We start from the raw sequence: 19,592 nt of genomic DNA, 5'->3' as shown, positions 1-19,592 counted from the left end.
TTCGCAAGGTTTTGCGGAACAATTACTATTGTTTTTATACAGCCATGCCTCAGCGGTCCTTTCGGGTAGCGCGTCCAGACCTAGGTGCATTTCAACTTCGGTACACCGACGCCGCGCTTCCCCTGGGCTTTAGGGGTGGCACCCCTGGACCCTCTTCCGCTGTATCTCTTCGTAAAGCCAAAATAGAAGTCACGTGCAGTTCCTCGAGTGGCCGCTGCGGGAGAAATGGTGTCGTTGTGTTCGTCATTAGCTCGGTGCTCGGAGACAGATTGGGGCCACTCTTCAAAGCTGTCTCTATGGGAGTTTCCCAACTGAGTGTTTTAGTAACGTTGTCTGGAAGTAAACAAGATTGAAGTTAAAATTGAATTCATTGCACGTCCAGACCCGAGTGCAATGTGTCCGGACGGCGGCATCTGCCCCGTGGGTCAGACTTGCGGCGACGTCGGCGACGGCCGCTACGCCTGCTGTCCCTACAGCAATGCGGTCCCTTGCGGCGACAAGTTGCACTGCTGTCCCCAGGGACACCTGTGCCATCTGTCCACCGGAACCTGCGTCGGAGATCTCGGGACCCTGGCCATGGTTAGGTATCAACATGCCACCGAGGCACCCAGCGGAAATGCAAATTGTGACGAACGTACGAGATCTTCAGTTCTATAACTTCTGATCAAACGGTTCGAGATGATACGCTCCCGCTTCACCTTACGATAGACCGCTGTGGAACGCTGCGAGCCAACGAAGCCAACACGATGCCGTGCTAGTGTCATGTGACCTTCGGGAAAGGCACAGCGTCGTGCGGCGCACGTTGTCACGTGCCACGTTTGCAGGAGTTGCTTGGAAAGGTGGTACATTCGCAGCGCTGGATAGGCTGCGGTGGTTTGTATAGGGTCTGCTGCGGGCCATCGTAAGGAGAAACGTAGTTTACCGGCTGTCTCAAGTAGCGGCCAGGCTCTTTAAATCGACCGCGAAATTAAGTTTCTTAACCTATCGGGCTACGATTTTGTGCAGCTTTACCCACAGATGGGGCATTGCTTTCTATATGATTTGCAAAGAGCGATCTTACCCGACGAAAAGGTAAAAAAAAAAAAGGCTTAACTAAAATGGAAACGCAGCGAAGTTACCGCTCTTCAAACAATAGGGCGTTTTATTGATTGAAGACCGGTAGCTTCACTTGGTTTGCAGAGGAGTTAAGCCTTTTTTTCCTTTGCAATGGGGTCTCGAGTGTGTCTGCCAGTTTTTGGGAGGAAATCTCTTGTAGCAGACAGGGTGCAACGTATACATAAACTCGGTTTAAAAAAAAACTGAAAAGGTTTAAAAAAAAAAAAAAAAAAACGAGTTACAGGTGAATTTTAGAGTATATTTGTCCTGTGAATTTGAATACCGTTTGACGCGAACTTACAATAGACGCGAGAAAAAACGAAAAAAAGAAAAGAAAATCGCTGGGCGTGATGTCATACCTAGAGTTTCAACTTCTTTGTGCTTGCCGCCTGCGAGCTTAAGAACGCCAGCAGCGTTTTTGTCTGTTAAAGTAAGGCTTGCGGAAGGCGCTGAAAGGTTGAGATCTCCTTATAATACGTCACAATTATCTCCTCTCACCGAACGAGCCACGAAGGAGGGGCTTCAGCACTATTTTATGAAGTGCTGTTGTGTCTACTTGGGGCATCAACCTGACCTCTAAATTTTATGATTGTGATCGTGGAGATCAAGAAAAGATGATTTAAAACTTTTTTTTTCTCAAATAGAGAACCGCTTTAGTATCTTTGATCCGAAATTTGGATTTCGCGAAATAAGGCAGCAGAAGCGTTGAACCGGACCATATGAACTCCTAAACGTCACTTATACATCGATATACCAAACGGATGGCCGTATTGTTGGAAAGAAGGGCGCCATCAAGCGAGAAATGTGACGTCACGATTCTCTTGAAGCAGTTGAGAATGAGGGGAAGCGGCCTGGCTTCTCTCCTCCTCGCTTCGGTTCACCTGCTCGTGTGGACGAGACGAAGACGAGGGAATGAGAATCGCGACGTCACACAACTCTTTAGCCTCGTCGGCCGTGTTGAATCGCTCACTTCTGTTAAAAAAAATACGGACATCCGCTAGAGATATCGCTGTACGAGGGATGTTTTTAGGCTTTCCAGCGTCCCACCCATCGCTCCAGCCTTGTTTTGTGAGCTACACATTTCGCTTCAGCATCTCATTAAGGAACTGTCCATAGCCGCTGCAGTACCCCCTCCACCAAAGATCTGCCTCCCGTCATTTAGGGACGGCTATTATGGTAACTAGAATGTACTGAATGGAACAGAGAGGTTCCGAAGCACAGCGTCTATATACTTGCTTCATCATTATGCCGAGAGTGCAGCCAATGCTACAAGCATGAGAGCACGATCGAGGTCGCTGCTTTGAAAAGTCCTTCCACAAAGGGAGCACCCGCGCTAGAAATGCACGTCTCAAAGCTAGGAGCACGGGTTAGCTCGCGCTTGTAGCTTTGGCCAAAGCGTCAATTGAAGGTGAATGAAGCACAGATGGCGCTTCACTACAGCGCCTCCGGAGAACGCAGTTTTCAAACTCAGGCGCTTCAAACAACGGTTGACGGACTTCAGGGGAGTCGGGGCATATTCCGCTCCGCACAAGTTTCACAACTGAGCCAAATACTCTACTATAGTCAGTTACTAAGTGAGAACGGCGGAGGGGAGTTTACGTTGTCCCGCCTTAAAGGGGCCCTGCAACGACTTTTTGGCGGGTTTTTAATTTGCACCGAACCTGAGCCCACTGGACGTAGTAACTTTGTGAAACTTTTTTTTTCTCGATTTTAGCTTTATTTGGGAAGTTATAGGCATATTAAAATTACAAAAACAAGCAACAAATAACTTCTTCGTAAGGTCCTTGGCCCTGGCTTGGGTGGTCGTCAACTGGAGTAGGGATAGTGAGCTCAGCGAGCGGTCACGGCTGCCGCACTCCGTGTCGACGGCTCGAGAGGGCGCCACTAAAGCATGCTCTGGCTGAGCTGTATGAAGCGGGCAGCCCGGGCGGCTTGCATTGCTTTTGCTACGCGATTAAACACTAATTGGGCATGACACCTCATTCGTCACACACGACAGCAAACACGGGGTAAATATCAGTTCAGAACGAGAGCCACTTCGCGCTGCCAAACCGCCAAACGGTCAAATCAGAAGCCGAACCTGCTCGCCGAAGGCCTTCGGAACGCTCGGAACCGGTCGGATCCTCCAGCCCATATGACCGCAGCGCCGCCGCGTACATCCGGGACCTTTATACGCTCACCGCTTCACCGCAATGCGTGGCGCGCGTCGGCGCCTGATCCCACTAACCCTTTCCGCCATCCGCCATCCGCCATCCGCTTGGGGGCGGGTATGTCGACGGGTCATTTCTTGTTTCCGTGCATTATGAACTTCATTTTTTTTTTCTGATATAAAATGCTGAACAAAAACTAGTGTCATAAATAATTGGAACTGTTAGCGCCAATTATATTTTGTATTTCGACTAGAAAAAATTTTTTTTTTTTGGTGGCTGTGATTAGTTGTAAGGCAGGAGCTGGTTAGGACCGACAACGTCACGATGTCGTCACATGCCGCGCGCGTTCGGTACCATGGGGCGCCCCCGTAGGTGGAGGAGGCTTCCGCGTCGCCCGGTTAAAATATGACGCACTGATATTTAGTTATTCTCTCCGTGGCCGCTAGGTTGCCCGATTCACGAACCGCGAAAAAGGTAAACGCTCAAATAGAATTGCAGGGCCTCTTTAAGTGAGAGCTTTCTACCCTCGACAACGCTTCGGCGTCTCGCCCACCGTTGAGCGCAAGCGCGCAGCCAAAGCGCGGTGCAAGTCATTGATTGCGTGCTGCTGGAGGCCGGGCTTTTAAAAGGCACGCCCAGCCGTTCTCACTCTGTCAGTGACTATGGGGGAACACATTCTACTCCGCTCAAGTTTCATTAGACAGCGCACCTACATACCAAGTCCTCTTCAGCGGTATGGGCACCCCGTGCCAAAGAGAACGCATTCGCGTCGCACATGTCTACGTTGTCACGCTTTCGGGCTACGCTGAGGGAGAGGTTTGTGGCCGGTGCACCGTGGCACCGGATTCGCCAGGACCGGAGACGGCTGTCTCCGCTAACTCGAGGGGTTTACACGAAGATAGATAAAGGCAGCCACCCCTCCGAATTCAAAGGGGAAAACCCGAGGCTGAGCGCGTCCCGCCCTTCTAACTGCGTAAGGCCTTTTGGCGCCACGTCCATTGGATTTTCGCGGAGTGAGGCGTATTCCCTGGTAAGGTATTAGGTTACCACAACGAGGCGCCGATCGGAGGATGGGTAGTCCCGCATGGAACGCTGGGAGCACTGCCGCGCGAGGAGACCTGGGCTATTGGACTCTAAAAAAAAGAGGTGTAGCTTTTACACCCCTTGTCACAAATTTGACACCCAAAACTTCAGTTCGACGTACAGCGCAATAACATCGAAATGACGGCAGCAACTTTTACGAGAGGCTTGATGACGGTTGGATATAACCTATTCAACAGCTAAACTACTCGTCAAAGACTTCAAAAGAAAATCACTGAGGTTTTCGCAGTAGGGCCAAGAAAACTCCAATAACTTTTTTTGCATTGAGTCATACGTGCATTAGATATTTTAATAAGTTGTACAACTCGGTTATCAAGCCGCTCGTGAAAGTTGGTACCTTCGGTTCAACCTCAGTGCGCTGTATGTCGAACTGAAGTTTTGGGGTGTCAAATATGTGACATGGGGTGTAAAAGCTACACCTTTTTTTTTTAGAGTGTGGAATTGAGCCTTTCTTGTATTGAAGGCATCGACGCGGGACGATAGGAAATGGGGACTCTTGTATCTTTTAAAACGGGCATCTCCGGCCCCGCTGATTACGATGGCGCCTTTCGGTGTCGGATTTCAAAATATCGAATATTTTGGGTGCTTCACGGCTAAAACTGCAAATTAAGTTACTTTTGCAGCATGGAACGCTTTTTAGCGGAACCCCTACTCCCAGAATCTTGTGCTTCCGTCCGTTAGTCCGTGCGCTTCCCCGCTAAACTTAGTGCCAAAGATGTGCTGGCGTACAATTATACACCAATTCAGGTCGCGAAGTATTGAATTGGTGTATACGCACGAAGCGACGTCATCTGGCATCACGACTTGACGCAGTGACGTCACGTCACGTGCCCACGTCACGTACCGTCGGGCGAGGTGGCTTAAGGTCAGGTGACCACGTCCCTCGATGTTGCGTGACGTCTTCACATGGGAGCGCTTTCAATTTCTCGCTCAGGATCACGTGGCTTGTGGGCTGTCTTGGTAATGCGAGCTGCGAGGAGTAGGTGCAAGCGTCAATCGTCCGCAAGCGTCGCGTCTCCAAACTTGGATCAGCTTCTTCGACCGTTATTATACTCTCCACACGCCAACACACGCACGCGCATGAACCATGAGTTCGCACCGGAGGTGTCCGCAATTTAAATTGCAAGCTCTCTCCTATGGTGCAAGTTGCCCCCCCTCTTAAATCTAGGCCCTCTAATATACCGGGGAACCCTAAGTTATATTTCATAGAAGACAAATAACAAAGAGAGGAAGAGAAAGAGATATTCAAAGTGAGAGAGAGGATTTATGTTCGTTTTTACTTCTTCTTTTCATTGCAGCCAGCACAGTAATGTGCCATAATCACCAGTACTGCGAGAGGGGCACTAAATGCTGCAGAACCAATGAAAGTTTCGAATCTTACTACTGCTGCCAATACCCCAACGGCACTTGTTGCTCAAGCGGTACCTTCTGCTGCGACGCGGGTTACGTTTGCGACTTCAAGTACACCATCTGCAGGATCAAGGATTCTTACACCCCCCACGTTCGGGGCCTCAGCGAGCTCCAGAAGGACCCGACAATTCTGAAGAGCCTTGGAATGCCAGCCAAGTCCAACAGGGCAAAGACAAGTACGAAACAAACTAATGGTGAATTCCACTGGTCGTTTTTGAGCGCGCCGGAATCGGGAAACGAGATCCGATATAGAGCACACGATTCGAACCAAGTCGCTCCGCCTCCTGACACCCATTGAAACAATCACTCCTTTGGGATCGGCGGATGCCTCCCTGTCACTCACCTTCCCGAAAGTCCCCCTGCCGCGGTCCCGGATCTCGAAGCACATGTTTTCGCAGGTCGCGTTTAACAACCCTTGTTCAACGCACGAACGAAGTTAATTATGACGTGAAAGATGAGTGTCGATAAGCGATGTGCACCAGCGTAGCCCGCTGGCCTCGTGAACGGTGTCCAATTACGTCTCGACTTTCGGCCTCTTCTGCGGAGGTTCGAAAAGGCAGTCCAATTTATGCGAGACATGCAAGCAGTCTAGATCGTCGTCGTCGCTACTCGAGTAGCTGATGCCTGAGGAGCTGCTTGAGCAAGTTGACGACGATCTGTAATCAAGCAGAAGCAGCAGTAAATCGGGCGGCACTTCGTGAGCACTCATTGCGAATTCTTCAAAGACGAGATGCCCGGCGAGGAAGTAAGTCACGTGTGCGCGCCGAGCTTTGGCCAGGCTGGCTTTCGGTCGAATACGCCGATATCGGTGGGGCGACTTTTCTCGAATCCGGATCAAGATCTGGAGTGGGAGCTGATTCTAAAACGACGATTGGAACACGTCCGTCTCGATCCCGATCATCCGGCGAAATAGGTGCGTTCCAGAAAAGTTGATCCCGGCGCGCTCCAAAACGACCTGTGGAATTAGCCGTAACACCGATTAGTCCGGTGATCATGGTGGCCGAGCAGCCTCCTCATTTTCTGGTTCATGACTGCGTAATGGCCCCTTCTAAACTCTAAAGCCGGAGTAACACTGCACATACATCATACAAAAGAGGGTCTGCAAACAAGACTCACGGCAATATCCGTGGTTAGAATGCCGCGCGCCAAGTTTCTCCTTGAACTCGTCGCGATGCGGCATTCGAATCGTGGAGATCCCGCGGTGACTCGCGTTCGATTCTGTATGGAGACTTTCTTTTGTATGTTGTATAAGCAGTGTGACCTCGGCTTAAAGACCAACGACCAGTTCGCGCTTTCCACTTTTCCCCCGCTTCCTCCTTTCCCCCTTTTGCCCAGTCCACCATTGCCTGTTTCCTCCTCTCCTATGGTGAGGAGGATCTTCTGCCTTGCAGTATCTCGAGTCTGGTCGTCGGCCTTTCATAAATCTGGAGCATCCACGTTCCAAAAAAGCACTGGATAAAACCAGAAAACATAAAAAAAAAAACATCACCATGCACAACGTTTCATTGCGGACAGTGTTTTTTTTTTTTTTTTTTCATCTATAAACATATTTTTGGCGTTGTCCTTGGGCGAGCTCCCTCCGTAGATTGCAGCGATTGGTTCTTTCAAGTATTTTGCGGAAAAGTTGACGCTCCAGCTTTTTTGAGAGGAATGCATCGGACTGCCATCTGGCTTTTCTCCAAACGCATCCGCGGGGTTTTGCCGGATGCCGGTAGAGGCAGCACTTCGTAGATAGCAAACCTCCAATGCTTGAATTCTCGGCATCACCTAAAGAAGGCCCACCTGTGAGCCAGTGCGAGTGCCACGTCAGCGTCCGGCCGAAACTCGTGTCCAGTCACTGAAAACACGAGTCCCGGCGTAACTGAAAGGAGTCTTGGACTCCTTTGAGTTACGCTGAAAATTCAGTACTAAGGTTTTGTTATCTTGAACCTAGCTAACAGGCGGCTGGGGTTGAGGAAAGGGGGGGGGGGGGGGGAGGGAATGGAGTACGAACCGGAAATGTCGGTTGTCTTTGGGCGTGAATGGTTTGCGGGCAAAGGTCAACACCTCCTAGACAGCTTTCAAGCTTGTGCGTCACGTGAAGTCATATCACGTGACGCGAAGGCTTTGAAAGCTATCTAGGAGGCGTTGCGAAGGTTCGACTTGTGGGATTAGATTGGAGTTTGTTACACTTAACAAATTACTTGAAGTCGATATCGTTTTTAGGCCACTGTGTGATTGCTACGTGAAGTGTTTTCAACGGTAATTTTAACTTTAATTGAAATGTAAGAAATTACTTCAATTACTCGTTGCTCTTACGAAAATATCTGTCAATGCAATGGCACGAAAGATCTGTAGGAATATAAATGGAAAATAACATCGGAGAGAAGAAACCCCCATCACTAAGAGAAAACCACGATGTTCCGGGCGAACGTCGTTTTATTTGGTCATTAGAACTATTTTAAAATTGTCACGAGCTTACATTTCTATTCAAAATAGCAAAAGATGAGAAGTGCATACCGGATATTTTTCTATCCCTATCTTCTGGGAAGGAGATGAAACCGTCGCGTTCCTTGTTGCTAAATTAAGAACTACACCGATGGAGACATCAACAACAAAGATGATTGGTTTTTGTTTTGACGCTGGTGGACATAGCGCCTCCTATAGTTTGATCTCCTCGCCAATAGGGCAGTCACAATGGATTCAAGCGCTGTACAACGAACAGGAATAATCGGGGATTGTACAGAGGAAGCTAGAACTTTCATAAATTGCGCATTAATTATTGTTTTTGCCTTATGACGTTTTAAGGCGCTCTGTGCTCGGAAGAAAATGAGACCAACAAACTTGCCAGGGCCAACGGCGGCGTGTTCGCAGACTAACCGCAGAACTAGAGAGGATTGTAAGCTGTGGTGCCATCTTGCGGTAGGCGCAGCAAGCAGACAACAGAGTCCGTCGTCCACGCGCGACGTCATTCCAAAGATGGCGCCACAACTTTCAACCATCGCGTTTCCAACTAGCGTATTTGCCACGTCCTAAACTGTGATCCCCTAATTTCCGCCTGATGACGTCAGAGTGTCATGCTTCTTCCTGTTCGATCCTGAAGGGTGGTATGCAGCTGCGAAGGTAAATGTGGGAGCCGCCTGTTCCGCTGCGGGTAGCTGTATACAGCAGCCTGACAGTCCACGGTATCTTCGGCATCCATGAATTGGAATGCGGCGACGCCGGCGACAGTGGCATTCGCTCGTACGTTCTACCGGAACTTTAACGACCAACCAACAGAATCGTGACATCCGACAAGATGACACGCCGCGGGTTCTATGACGCAATTTACTGCTATATTGGGACCACACCCACTGTGTAAGTTGTATGGGACGCTAAACACAACAGCCGGGGACGCGTTCCACTCACCGTATATAGTAATACAGACCATGCATTGTTTCTTCACGTGCAGTTAAGTTCGAGAACTGTCCGGACGGAACGAGCTGTCATTACGGCTCCAGCTGCTGCCAGAATGAGGACGGCCGCAATGCCTGCTGCCCTTACGAGCGTGCCCAGTGCTGCGACAATGAGCGTTGCTGTCCTTGGGGTTTCAAGTGCAACGACGCAGAGAAGACCTGCACCAAGGACGGGACTGTCAAGCCAATGGCTGCCAAGTACCGAAGCTTCAGAAATCCCGTGCCTAACATCGACAGCTGTGAGTTGACGTATTCAGTTTATTATAACGAAGGATTCTAAAAAACGCGCGCTTTGATCGCTGAATGAAACACACTTGGACAAGAAGTACACTCTATAATGTCTCTGAGTTCACTTTCCTTCTGAACACGGAGATAGCCAAACACGGAGATAGCCAAACACGGAGATAGCCAAACACGGAGATAGCCAGTCACGGCGAAGAAATAAAAAATGGCAGTGAGTGACTAAGCTTATATTAATATTAGAATTTAAAAATACGATGGGTGCAGAGAAAATGAGCAAATGAAACGTCGTGCTAATAGACCCTTTCCAAAAGTCCGCGCCAGCGTCTGTCCGCCATTGCTTGATCACATACTTGATCACGTAAATAACTAAAGGCTGCTGGACGTATCGCTGGGAAGCATAGAAGCTTTGTCCACCCCTTTATTAAAATATACGGGCCCCAAGCTTTCACTGATACACTGCCGTTGCTTCCCATAAGAAGCACAACAAGTATGGTCCAAACTGGAAACCCCTACGATGACTTTTGTCTTGACTCGGAGGCAGGCACTTAGCCAGGAGGGAGGACCATGCGGCGCGGGCCCCCTACCCCCCGAAATCTTCCATTTTGCTGGGGCCTCCTCTCCACCTGTCGTGTCCCAGCGAGGGACAACGGCAGGGACGTCGTGACTGAACAACCTTCATCAGGCCAAATGTTTATTCAGGGCGCAAGGACCCAGCTCGAGAAGGAGAGAAAGACGAAGTGGCATCTAGTGGCCGAGAATTATAGATGTGACAAAGATGTGGCAATGAAAGAAGAAGTGAGAATACAACATTCCCCCCCCCCCCCCCCTGTTAAGAAAAGAAGAGAAAGAGGAAAGAAGAAAGAAGTAGACACAAAACAAATGCAACACAAATTACATAGGACTCAATGCAATATACAAAGTATGATAGACAAGAATAAATAAATGTACAATAACCACAATAGGAATCAGCACGGTTTGTACATAATAATATACACGGAGTAATTACAAGCTTTGTACAAAAATTGACACACGCAAAAGATACGAAACGTTATAAACATTAGGCATTTGTAAATCATACTATCAAAAATAAATTACGGAGGTGACACCCAGGATATGGAGACGCGTCTTCGGTTTCCTTCCGTGGAGGAGGAGCGCTGGCGACAGGCCTGTTGTGGCATGTGGGGTACACCGGTACACCCCTAGGTAGTCAGTGACTGCTTCTTGTAACCGACGCTTCTCAGCGGCAGCGAGCTGAATGAAGTTCTTCAGTACTCGATTGAACCTTTCGACGAGCCCATTGGCTTGCGGATAGTACACCGACGAGTAGACGTGGTTTATGCCTCGGTCTTTTAGGAAGTCCTTAAACTGTAAGGACGTGAACTGTGGCCCGTTGTCTGACACGAGACAACCTGGATAACCTTCCCGAGCGAAGACTGATGACAGAAATGTCATCACTCGAGAGGTTGTCACGTCGTGGCGAAACTGAACCTCTGGCCATTTAGAAAAATAATCAACAAGAGTGATGGCATACCGGCATGCTGGCTCTGCTCGTTCAAATGGACCGACAATGTCGATGGCGACTTTGGCCCATGGCCGCTCCGGAAGTGGAACTGGCTGCAAGGGTGTTGGTGAAGCTTTGACAGGCTTGTCTGTCGCTTGGGCAGCTTCTGATCACACTTTCGGTTTCACGATCCATGGCAGGCCACCAGTAGAGGTCTCGGAGCCGACTCTTGGTCCTGACGATTCCTGGATGGCCTTCGGGAGCAATCTCAATCAGTGTATTTCTCAGTGTCGTAGGAATTATAACATTTTCTCCTCTCATCAGCATGTCATCTACAACTGAGAGTTCGTCACGAACATGAAAAAAGGAAACAATGTCGTTGGACAAAAACTTCTGCGACGGCCAGGATGAAACTACATAATCCATCACTTGACTTAGGATGACGTCATCTGTCGTGGCTTGCTGCAGCTGTTCTTTTGTCACGCAAGGAGTGACGAACGACACCATCTCCTCTTCAAATGATGTCCCACCTTCCGTGTCAGCTACTGGCAAGCGTGACAGAGCATCCGCCACACGGTTGTCAGAGCCTCGCTGATACTCAACCGTGAAGTGATACATCAGCAGACGTGAGGACCATCGTGTGATGCGCAGCGGACGATGTCCTGTACCGCGTGTTGACAGAAGGGCAATCAGTGCCTGGTGGTCGGTACGTAATGTAAAGTGGCGACCCCATAGGTAGTTATGCCATCGCTCACATGCCCAGAGACATGCCAGGGCTTCTTTTTCCCAACAGAATACTTTCGTTCTGCTGGAGTGAGCGCACGAGAGGCAAAAGCAACAGTATGGACTTGTTTCCCCCGCTCGTGGCTGGAGGACAGCCCCAAGCCCATATGCAGACGCATCTGTTGCAACGATTATCGGCAGGGCGGGGTCGAACATCCGAAGCAATTGACTGGATTACAAGAGAAATTTCAACCGTTTAAAACTTTCGTTGGCCTCGGGGTCCCAAATGAATGGAACGTGTTTGCGCAGGAACCTGCGAAGTGGTTCCACTTCAGTCGCAAGTCTGGGATTAAATCTTGAATAGTATTCCACCAGTCCCAGGAATGACCTGAGCTGGCTAATGTCCGTTGGCACTGATGTCTGGTTGATGGTTCCATCCTCATCCACAACTTGGGTGATGAAGGTCAACGTATCTATGATGCCGTCATAGTGAGTCGTCTTCCACCACCCGCTACCGCTACGCTTCCGCCAGCAACGGGGCCAGCTGTAAACGCGGCTGGAGAAGCTACGACGTCAAGTCAGTCTGTCCATGTGGAAAGTCCCTCTCATGACTGCTACGTAAAAACGGTCGCAGCCTTAGCCAACCATTTCTCTGCAAACACGAGCGCCATTGTAGAGCGATATCGGTTTCGCCGCCGCTATCAACAAGCCAACGAGTCGCTCGCAGAGTATATCGCGGCTTTACGCCAATTGGCGACCCCATGCGATTTTGGAACCCGCGTTGACGAAGACCTTCGCGAGCAGTTCATAGCGGGAATATCCTCGACTTCTCTTCGCGAACGACTGCTCTACGACAAAGCCTTAACGTTCGAGCGCGCCGTCGACGTCGCTCTTTACCTAGAGAAGGCCGCACAAGAAGCAAGCGCGATGCGATCACAGCCATATGCCGACGAGCCTTCAATAGCTTGCGAGGTCAATGCAGAACGTCGTAGACCCTCCCATCGACAGCAGCGAGGTAACAAAGGATGTTCTTCCTCGCGCCAGGTGTCATGGCGTCCGCCTACGTCGGAACGACTGACTACGTCCCATGCACCACAACATGACCAGCCTCTGTCTTGTCGAGCCTCAAATCGGAGTCTCTCCCGGACGTCCACTCATGACCAATCAGTGTCAGTACCACGTAATAACCGGGAGTCGGTCCAGTACAAGAAGCTCACACCCGGGCCTTGGGCACCTAGATCGCACCAGGAGACCTTGCCAGAATGCCGAAACTGTGGTTTGCACTAATGTCTAATCGCCGCGGCCTGCCCAGCGAAAAATGCCACGTGCTATGAGTGCGGTAAGCGCGGACATTACGCGCGAGTCTGCAGGAGTTGCAACCGTCGACAGAACTCCGTTCATATCCAAAAGATATTTTCCGACGACGACGAAGACGATTATGGAGTTGTGATGAACGTTACTCCTGGTGGTCGTCGATCGACCATTTACATAGACGTCATCGTCTTCCATCATGCTGTCAACTTTCTCGTGGACACCGGATCGTCCGTTTCCATCGTTTCGGACGCGGTTTTCAAGAGCCTCAAAGAGAAAAGGACCATCGAGCTTTTGTCACCACCAACGGCTTTCCTGAACTATTCACATGAGAAAATAACAGTCCTGGGAGCATTTTACGCAGATGTCTCGTACCAGGAAAAGACGGCGTTTATATTATTTTATGTTACAAACATTTGGCCTGATGACGGTTGTTCAGTCACGACGTCCCTGCCGTTGTCCCTCGCTGGGACACGACATACTTTTGGCGACGAGGATGCTTGACGGTCCCTGCTAGCCTCCAAGTTCGTCGGGGGACTGCGCGTCCTCGCCTACCTTGGTCCGCCGATCTGCGATCCTGCCGCAGCTCAATTCTAGACTCAGCGTAGTTAGGCCTTACCGCAGCGTTCGGACATAGGCCTCGCTCCGAGAACGTTGACGCAGCCTCCTGCTAGATCGGACCAGGACGTCAGATTGCCGCAAGCTGATCCGCCCTTACCCGAAGATGGCTTTTTCAAACATCGCGCCACCAAAGCCATTTCTGGATGCGCCTGGACGACCTCCGGTACCTTGGGACGAATGGTACAAGTGGTTCCAGCGCTACATGGATGCAGCTGGTGCTGTCGAGTTTTCTGTCGTTCGTCGTCAATCCCATCCTCGTCGCCAAAAGGATGTCGTGTCCTAGCGAGGGACAACGGCAGGGACGTCGTGACTGAACAACCGTCATCAGGCCAAATGTTTATTCAGGGCGCAAGGACCCAGCTCGAGAAGGAGAGAAAGACGAAGTGGCATCTAGTGGCCGAGAATTATTGGCGACGTGCGCGACCGAAAGCGTCGCTGTGGTTGGCCTTCCACGATTGGCCCAAAAGCTGACTATGACGTCGGAAAGGGTATACCATCGACGGAAATAAGAGGAATGAAAGAACTTTAATTTCGACGGTGTTGGCCGTGTTGCTTTGAGAGCGCAATGATTTCAGGCTTCCACCATGCTATTTACAAACACCATCGAACTTGTTGTTCGCAAGGTAATGACGTCACAAAGGGGAACCATAGGAGGGCGCCACCGAAACATCTCGCCGCTAATAGATGTGGCAAAGATGTGGCAATGAAAGAAGAAGTGAGAATACAACACCACCCTCCCCCTCATACAGCAATCTGTCACGCCCCCCCCCCCCCCCCCCCCCCCCCCGAAACAAAATCCTGGCTACGCGCCTACTCCGAGGTACCATGACCTGTTGTCCCGAACGAACCTTGACGATCTAAAAGGTAAACCTCCTTTTGTCAGTAGTCCGAGATTTCAAGAAAAATTGAAGTGGCCTCTCCTTAGAACCAGAAACCCTGTGCTTCTATGCAGTTTATTAAAAAATCACCGGCTTTTGTGCTTTTTTTTATTTTTGTCATTATGATTTCGAACAATTTACCGGCGAGTGTTTTTCGGACTTTTTTCTTCCGGATATATCACAGGTAACCAGATTTTAGCGGTACTTATCACAAAAAAGAGCAAGAGTAATCTTTAGAGTAATTTCGTAATACTTTGATTACATTTATTAGGAAGTAATCAAAAGTAATCCGATTACTTTCGGAAGTACGCAAATTACATGGAACAGTTACTATCTTTCCTTGCCCTTTATGATGGTGCCCCTTGTTTATGCAAGTTTCCTACGAAGGTATCCTCGAACCAATTCAGTCTCCAACAAGAGGATGTTTATCAAAATTGGTGGATGAAGAAGATAAATAGTTTGTGGTTCGGGTGATTCTAACGCAATAATGGGCAGTACTAAAAGCCTGTTCTCCCGCCTGCAGAAAAATCTGTCGTTTTGAAAATCTGAAATAATCGGAAATGATTGATGCAAGTGATTGGGAGAGCCAATCACTGCAATCTGGGCGAATGACGAGACGGAAAATATGTTTACACAGACACACACACAAAAGAAATCACTCTACGCTGTGATACTGAACATGACGTAAGCACATGAATCGTCATGCTCGGTGTCAAAAGCGCAGGCAACATTTTGTTTGTTTTAAACCTACTTCAGCCGCGTCATTCGCCCAGCTTGCTGCATAGATTGCAGCGATTGGCCCTCTTTAAAGTGCTCCCCAGTAAAGTATGAACAGGGATGGATGAATGGATGGTAATGGTCCTTTGTAACGGGCGGCAGCTTGCGCCACCTAGCCTAACATTTCGTTATCCATTTTTTTCTTTTAAATTTGTATGAATTTTGTTATAACAGACCCCCCACTTCCCCTTTTTTTAAAGTGATTTTGTGGCTTATTTTTATCTCTATTTATTCATCCTACCCTAGATCTCGTCCACCAATCTTCCAATCTCCTCTTAGATACCGCAATTCTTTCCCTATCCATTCGTCCATCCACATCTGTAAATCCCAGTGCCCCCTCCAAATCCGCAGTCATACCCTCCTCCCCCTCCCCCCCCCCCCCCCCCTTCCCCCCCGAGGGTGGGACGAGGCCCCGTGTTAACTTAAAATTCCATGTTCTATAGTTTCTCTTTCGAGGTTGCATACGTCGCACAGAGTGTCTACTTTCTGGAATTTAGCCCTGTACGTTTTCGTTCTTAGCACCCCCGTTCTAGCTTCAAACAGCAAAAAGCTCCCCACTGAATTATCATACAGCTGTTCTTTCTTTATTTCTTGTTTTTTTTTTTGTTTTTTTTTTGCCCTGTATATTGTTAAATCTGATTTCCCTTGCATTCTCTCTTCCCACAATTTCCTCTCTGTTTCCTTTACTCCCTCTTCCACTGACATGCTCTCATGGGCTCCATCTCGTTGAATGTATTTAAATCTCAGCTTGCGGGTTCGGTTTGTCCCCTTAGTGTTTACACTATTCATATATAGATACTGGCACACTTTCGCTGCCCACCGTGTATCCTGTGTCAAAATCTGCATTGTTAGCATTCAAAGAGTGGATTATAGCGTGTGTGTTTCCCCTTTTGAGGGCTACCACGTACATAGGAACACGGGTATGTCTGTGGGTCCGTTGAACAACGTGTTTAATGACTCAATACGTCAACACGGTTTGCCCTCAATAACGTTTGCAGCATCGGCGCTGTCTCAATGTGACAGGATCACCGGCCGGACATTGAGAGCCGGGCCGTTGTTCTGCGGGAATGAACTCGCCCGGGTTGTCGGAAGTAGGTTCGTCCCCAGGAGGGGCGGACCCGTCCAAGTATCAAAGATCCCGAATGGTGTACCAGTGGCAGGTCACCCGAGAAGGGCGAGGGAGAGCCGTCCACAGGGACATGCGGCCTCCCTCAAGCCTCCCCTCGCAACCACGCGCCCCGATCCGGTGGCACTTACGGCCTGCCTGAGCTAGGCCTAGATGGGATGCGGGATACACGTGGTTCCCAGAAGCGTTAAGTGCGTAGCTTAACGTTTGGTAACCTAGGCAGCACCAACCCCAGTCTGATAAGACCTATTCAATCAAACTACGAGGCCGTTGCACACAACCGAACGCCTCTACGGCTTGGACACGAGCGACGCGTCAGCGTTGGGCAGGAACTCGCGTGTAATCGCTGCGTCGGAAAGCAGTCGGATTCCTTCTCGAACCGAACTGCCCTATCGGCACCGTTGTTGTATGCAACAATGTTCGAAAAAAGAGGAGAAAGGCATAAGTAAACTGTTCTATACTATATAAAGAAAAGTTTGTGTGTTACTTTTTAGCGGAACATGGAGGTAGCCAATCACGGAGAAACATCCAGCAAATGGCGGAACTTCAAATAAAACTAGAAAGAAAAAAGAAAAAAAACTGTATGGGCGCGGTAATGAGCACATCACATTTTTTTTTTACCCGGTTGTTCGCCGTGATTGGTCTGATATGTGTACTGAAAAAACAAACAAGAATAACACAGACCTTTTTTTTTTAATGATTGGTTACAGCTTTATTTCGTTGGTGACAACGACGCTCTGTATGACAGTTTGGTTGGAGCAGACGCTTCTCCCACGTGTTGACTATATTCTTGGTTTCAAGGCTCCCACGTTGATCGAAGGGTAAGGCAGTTTCGGTAGCTGTTCGATTATAACGAAACATCTCTCAGCAGCTCCTGTTTTTATCTAAGCAAGAACTGTGTTTAATCTGACGGAGAAAGGCGTTTCTACGGGTCTTAGATTTAATTGCCGATAATTTAAGAAACGCAGGGTTTGGTTTTTTATGTTCCTTCTTGTTGCTTCTTGATTTGTTCGACAACAAAGTTTTTTCAACATTCTCGTCGGCTGGTCGGTGACACTAGCTGTTCTGATAATAAAAGGCAGAACGGGCTTGGACATGCAAGTGCAACGACCTTTAATACGACTAAAGAGCACCAACCCTGTAGACCATTTGTGAAAATACGTATAGTGCCCTCTCTGTCGAGTAACTCACTCGGAAGTCTCGAATATAGCAGCTGTTCTGAAACCGAAACAAAGAGGGAGGGTTGTTAAACGGCGTCACTTTATTTTGAAAAGGCAATTACAACAATGGTTAAAGCCATCTCCCCCCAAGTTCGCTCCTTCCTCTTGCGAGGCATTGTGAAGACTGCGGCGCAGCCTTTATGCGCCTCGTTCCGCAACCTGCGCATGCGCACGATAAGGGGAGGAGAACGTGGTATGTCTACCTGACTATTCCTCGCATGCGCATGCTCATTTTGATGAGGTTTCAAGACGCGCTACCGGATTTAAAGTTTCCGTCGTAAGTTGCGTATGGACGCCTGTCGAAGTTTTGTCGAATCTTTGTCTCAGTGAGAAAGCTCGGCTAATGCTGAATCTTGCCAAAGCCTAAACGTCAGCTAATCTCATTTATGTCGTTTCAGCGCCGAGCGTTCCCTGTCCCACCTGGATGATTTGTGGCAGCAACAGCTGCTGCGTGAACCAGTACGGAGCGTACAGGTGCAGTTCGTACACCAACGGAACATGCTGCTCGGACGGAGAGTCCGGTTGTCCTCCTGGAATGGTCTGCGTTTAGGATTTTCCGGGCCACCAAAACTAACTAAAGTTTCAAAATGTTCGGTGTTTTAGTCTTCTCTTAAATGGCTCTTAATAAAGCTGAAGGTAATATGCCAAACCGACACTCACATTTTCCTGCACTTACCGGTTGCATGACGTCACAAGTTGTAAAAGTTTCATGTCAAGCAGGCAGGCTAAAGAAAACAACAACAACAACAAATCATGTATATATAGTCTTGCCTTCGGTAAGCTTCCAGAACATTTATTTCTGACCATCAGAGGCCTTGCAAATCCGTTGAGAAAAAAAGCTCTACTGTCGAAATAAAACATCTCTCGTCACGTTTTCAGCGTTGCTAAAAGAGCCCTGCTGTTGGAAACAGCGATGAGGATCAAAACTACATATTCAATAACGTCACGAGAATTGCCGAAAATGTTTTGACATAATTCGCTTACTATAGTTCAACTGTGTATGACTGATCTGTTGAACCAATCTTGAGGCAAAATAGCAATCATTAATATTGCTCCGAGGCTCCCCTTTCTAAAAAGATAGTTTATTGCCGCCTTCCAATAACAACACACAAAAGATGATAAAAGAATGAAACGGCCGGCGAGGTGTAATTTGTTCTTAATAATGAGAAATAAATTTCAAGGGAAATGCGGAAAGCAAGTCGTCTGCTTCTTGCTCATGAGTTGCGGTGACGTCAGAGCGACACCGAACTCTGATTGGTTCGGAATGAAAGATATAGTGGGTAGGTCTCAATGCTAGATGCCTTGAGGTCTACCCACTATTTCTTTCAATCAGCCAATAAAAGCTCGGCGTTCTGGCATCATTGCAACTCCTGTGCAAGAAGCAGACGAACTTGCGCTACACCAAAGTGAAAAAAAAAAAGATTTTTTTTAACGAGTTTAATATTTCGTTTGCAAATTATTCCACTAAAAGGAACTTTTTCAGCAGTATTTACGCCGCTAGATGCAATTTAGGTGCAGAATGTGCAGGTTGCAGCCCGCTAAGCCCTGCCCCGTGCTTACAAGTTGCTTACTCTTCGTTGCTCTTTGGCTGGATAGATGATTGACGTGTGCAATGTCGGTTATAAAATTGGCTCTCTGTGCCGTAATAGCATTTTAATCGACAACATTTTTATGTTTGAGAAACAAATAATCTAGAAGGAGTCATTATTGTTTCCGAAAATATCCCGAGATATCCTTTCCGCTTCGGTTGCAAACGATAACAAACATGGGTGCCGGCGTCTGCGAAGTGGTCAACGAGAGCAGCTCGTCGAGCTCGTCTGTTTCAATGCGTGCGACTCGTTCTTCGTTCACCGAGGCGTTTACACGAAGATCTCTTGAACCGATCTACAGGGTGTTTTAAATAGCGACCAGGCTTTTTAGATCAACCGAAAAAATCGGTTTTAACCTATTGTGCTATCATTTTGTGCAGCGTTGTCCACAGGTGGTGCATTGTTTCTATAAA

General features: G+C 48.6%; 1 protein-coding gene across 1 annotated transcript; it reads left to right on the top strand.

Moving 5' to 3' along the window:
• Positions 1–362: 362 nt before the first annotated feature.
• On the top strand, positions 363–18,194 carry LOC8042973 (progranulin-like). Its single transcript, XM_029988588.2, has 4 exons — positions 363–634; positions 5,645–5,932; positions 9,187–9,429; positions 17,989–18,194. Exons 1-4 carry the CDS (start codon positions 394–396, stop codon positions 18,138–18,140), a joined length of 924 nt encoding a protein of 307 aa, XP_029844448.2. The 5' UTR covers positions 363–393; the 3' UTR covers positions 18,141–18,194.
• The last annotated feature ends 1,398 nt before the right edge of the window (positions 18,195–19,592 follow it).

The sequence above is a fragment of the Ixodes scapularis genome, unplaced genomic scaffold (genome assembly GCF_016920785.2).
Source record: "Ixodes scapularis isolate PalLabHiFi unplaced genomic scaffold, ASM1692078v2 PGA_scaffold12__126_contigs__length_90152505, whole genome shotgun sequence".
In the NCBI taxonomy this organism is placed as follows: Eukaryota; Metazoa; Arthropoda; class Arachnida; order Ixodida; family Ixodidae; genus Ixodes; species Ixodes scapularis.
Note: the sequence above shows the minus strand (reverse complement) of the source record. Positions and strands in the feature narration are given on the sequence as shown.